The sequence below is a fragment of the Procambarus clarkii genome, chromosome 26 (assembly GCF_040958095.1).
Source record: "Procambarus clarkii isolate CNS0578487 chromosome 26, FALCON_Pclarkii_2.0, whole genome shotgun sequence".
NCBI classification, from domain to species: Eukaryota; Metazoa; Arthropoda; class Malacostraca; order Decapoda; family Cambaridae; genus Procambarus; species Procambarus clarkii.
In genome coordinates, this window is record NC_091175.1 from 9,623,162 (window position 1) to 9,626,982 (window position 3,821).

General features: G+C 47.9%; 1 protein-coding gene across 1 annotated transcript; it reads right to left on the minus strand.

Annotated features, from left to right (window-relative positions):
* Positions 1 to 2,560: 2,560 nt before the first annotated feature.
* Positions 2,561 to 3,268, minus strand: LOC138368712 (uncharacterized). The gene has a single exon (XM_069331435.1). It carries the CDS (start codon positions 3,266 to 3,268, stop codon positions 2,561 to 2,563), a length of 708 nt encoding a protein of 235 aa, XP_069187536.1.
* Positions 3,269 to 3,821: the final 553 nt, after the last annotated feature.

The window sequence follows — 3,821 nt, forward strand, 5'->3', positions numbered from 1 at the left end:
GAAGCCCAGTGGGGGGGGGGGTGAGAAGGTGGAGGAAGCTTGAGGGGGGGGTACTTGTGAGTAAGGTGTGTGTGTGTGTGGGTTTTGAATGAGAAATGAGTAGGTGTTAAGGTGGGTAGGGGTGGGAAGGTGGATAAAGGGACATATAGGTAGTGGGGATTGAGAAGGAAAGGGGGGGGGATTTGGGGAGAAGGAAGGGGGGGGGATTGGGGGGAGTGAGTGGGGGAGTGGGGAAGGGGAGGGGAACTACCTGTGTCGAGGAAGACAGAAATAACCACCCACACACACAGGTGAGTGCTTGGGGGGGGGGGGGTAGCGGGAAAGGGGGGTGGAGGGGGGTATAGGTTAGTGTGGCGGGGGTGGAGGAGGGAGAGAGAGAGAGAGAGAGAGAGAGAGAGAGTGAGAGAGGTGGGGACGAAGGGAATGGGGAAATGAGGGGAGTTTTCCCTGCCAACTCAGCTATTGTCAAACATATATTCTTGCCAATTATATACATTGTGAAAATGTATATATATATATATATATATATATATATATATATATATATATATATATATATATATATATATATATATATATATATATACATATATATATATTCTCTGTCATCTGTCACCAGAGACAGATTCTCTGTCATCATTCCGCCAGCTGACAGAGGATAACCGTCCCCCACAAACAGTAGACGAAGATAACTCACTACCACAATTCCTCGACTCGCCTGAGCGGAAGGAGGGAATGAGACACCACGGACCTCTGGTATTGTCGACAAAGATGTTTCTCACTCCTGGTCGGCTCCCAACACGTGTCTCATTAGCGTTGAGGCTGGTGGGCATAATCGCCTTAAGACATGGAGTTTGAGAGAGAGAGAGAGAGAGAGCGAGAGAGAGAGAGAGAGAGAGAGAGAGAGAGAGAGAGAGAGAGAGAGAGAGAGAGAGAGAGAGAGAGAGAGATATAGATATTCTCTCCGCGCGGTTCCCCCCGGAGCGGAGCGGCTTTGAGTGCGACCGCACCCTTCCGAGGTTGGAAGTGAAGTGATCTTCCAAAGCGCCAATCAGAGGCATAGACACTCGCATTACGTCACCGAGCTTCTCGCTAATTGGCGGAGAATTGTTTACACCTCTCGTCATCACGTGGTATTGAACAGCTGATCACCGAGGCGTCCAAACCCGGCCAAATGCGTCGCGTTTTCGTACGGAATTGAACCGTCAGATATCCGACGTGTTAGTAAGAATTAATGCACGTCGATTTTGACGTTTTCTGTTCAGTGGCCCTCGAGGGATGAGCTGATTTATGGTTAGACAAAACAGTCGTATTTTTGACGTAGGGGCCAAATCGAGTGGAACGAGCTGAAATGTAATGGAAAAGTCTTTTTCCTTATTATTTCGTTCAGTTTACGAGATTAGTAAAAAAAAGTAATAATAATCATTATTAATTAATTTTTTTTAAATTAAAAATATGTAATTTAATTAGTCTGTTAAAAAATAATTTAAACAATTTATATTTAAAAACAAATGGAACTATTGATTTGTTAGAGTTTATGCCTAATTGTTCTGTTTCACAGATTCACAGAGCCACATGGCTCCACAGACTCACAGAGCCATATGGCTCCACAGACTCACAGAGCCACATGGCTCCACAGACTCACAGAGCCATATGGCTCCACAGATTCACAGAGCCATATGGCTCCACAGACTCACAGAGCCATATGGCTCCACAGACTCACAGAGCCATATGGCTTCACAGACTCACAGAGCCATATGGCTCCACAGACTCACAGAGCCATATGGCTCCACAGACTCACAGAGCCATATGGCTCCACAGACTCACAGAGCCATATGGCTCCACAAACTCACAGAGCCCTGTGGCTCTGTGAGTGTGAGTCGAGAACGTAAACCACCCTATTACAGGACCCATTTTGAATTGTATTTGCTATTGCGTCTGTATACAGGGAAGCTTGCAGAGAGGAGTGTCGTGAGGGTGACAGTGTAGGTGACAAAAGAGGTTACTGTTGACAGTGTAGGTGACAAAAGAGGTTACTGTTGACAGTGTAGGTGACAAAAGAGGTTACTGTTGACAGTGTAGGAGACAAAAGAGGTTACTATTGACAGTGTAGGTGACAAAAGAGGTTACTATTGACAGTGTAGGTGACAAAAGAGGTTACTATTGACAGTGTAGGTGACAAAAGAGGTTACTGTTGACAGTGTAGGTGACAAAAGAGGTTACTGTTGACAGTGTAGGTGACAAAAGAGGTTACTGTTGACAGTGTAGGTGACAAAAGAGGTTACTGTTGACAGTGTAGGTGACAAAAGAGGTTACTGTTGACAGTGTAGGTGACAAAAGAGGTTACTGTTGACAGTGTAGGTGACAAAAGAGGTTACTGTTGACAGTGCAGGTGACAAAAGAGGTTACTGTTGACAGTGCAGGTGACAAAAGAGGTTACTGTTGACAGTGTAGGTGACAAAAGAGGTTACTGTTGACAGTGTAGGTGACAAAAGAGGTTACTGTTGACAGTGTAGGTGACAAAAGAGGTTACTGTTGACAGTGTAGGTGACAAAAGAGGTTACTGTTGACAGTGTAGGTGACAAAAGAGGTTACTATTGACAGTGTAGGTGACAAAAGAGGTTACTGTTGACAGTGTAGGTGACAAAAGAGTCGTGAAGGTGACAGTGAAGGTGACAACAGAGGGCGGGAAGGTGACAGTGAAGGTGACAACAGAGGGCGGGAAGGTGACAGTGAAGGTGACAACAGAGGGCGGGAAGGTGACAGTGAAGGTGACAACAGAGGGCGGGAAGGTGACAGTGAAGGTGACAACAGAGGGCGGGAAGGTGACAGTGAAAGTGACAACAGAGGGCGGGAAGGTGACAGTGAAGGTGACAACAGAGGGCGGGAAGGTGACAGTGAAGGTGACAACAGAGGGCGGGAAGGTGACAGTGAAGGTGACAACAGAGGGCGGGAAGGTGACAGTGAAGGTGACAACAGAGGGCGGGAAGGTGACAGTGAAGGTGACAACAGAGGGCGGGAAGGTGACAGTGAAGGTGACAACAGAGGGCGGGAAGGTGACAGTGAAGGTGACAACAGAGGGCGGGAAGGTGACAGTGAAGGTGACAACAGAGGGCGGGAAGGTGACAGTGAAGGTGACAACAGAGGGCGGGAAGGTGACAGTGAAGGTGACAACAGAGGGCGGGAAGGAGGGAGACAGTATCAGGAGACATGCAAAATTATAAATGAATAAATACCAGCCACTCACCGCTGACTTACTGGAGCCCATCATGCAGTTCACGCCAGTATACACGCCTCATACACGCCTCATACACGCCTCATACACGCCTCATACACGCCAGTATACACCCTCATACACGCCAGTATACACGCCTCATACACGCCTCATACACGCCAGTATACACGCCTCATACACGCCTCATACACGCCAGTATACACGCCTCATACACGCCTCATACACGCTCCACACTCACCCACACCCACCAAACACGCTCCACACACACACCCACACCCACCAAACACACTCCACACTCACCTACACCCACCAAACACGCTCCACACTCACCCACACTCACCAAACACGCTCCACACACACACCCACACCCACCAAACACACTCCACACACACACACACACCCACCAAACACACTCCACACACACCCACACCCACCAAACATAAAGACCCATTTTGCATTTAACTCTCAGCTTAACATTTTCCCTCTGACAGACTTTCCATAACGAGGTGTTTATCTGTGTACAGGAATGTAGGTAAGAGGGAGGAATGCAGAAAGGGAGGGGTAGGGAGAGATCAAGGGAGGGGAG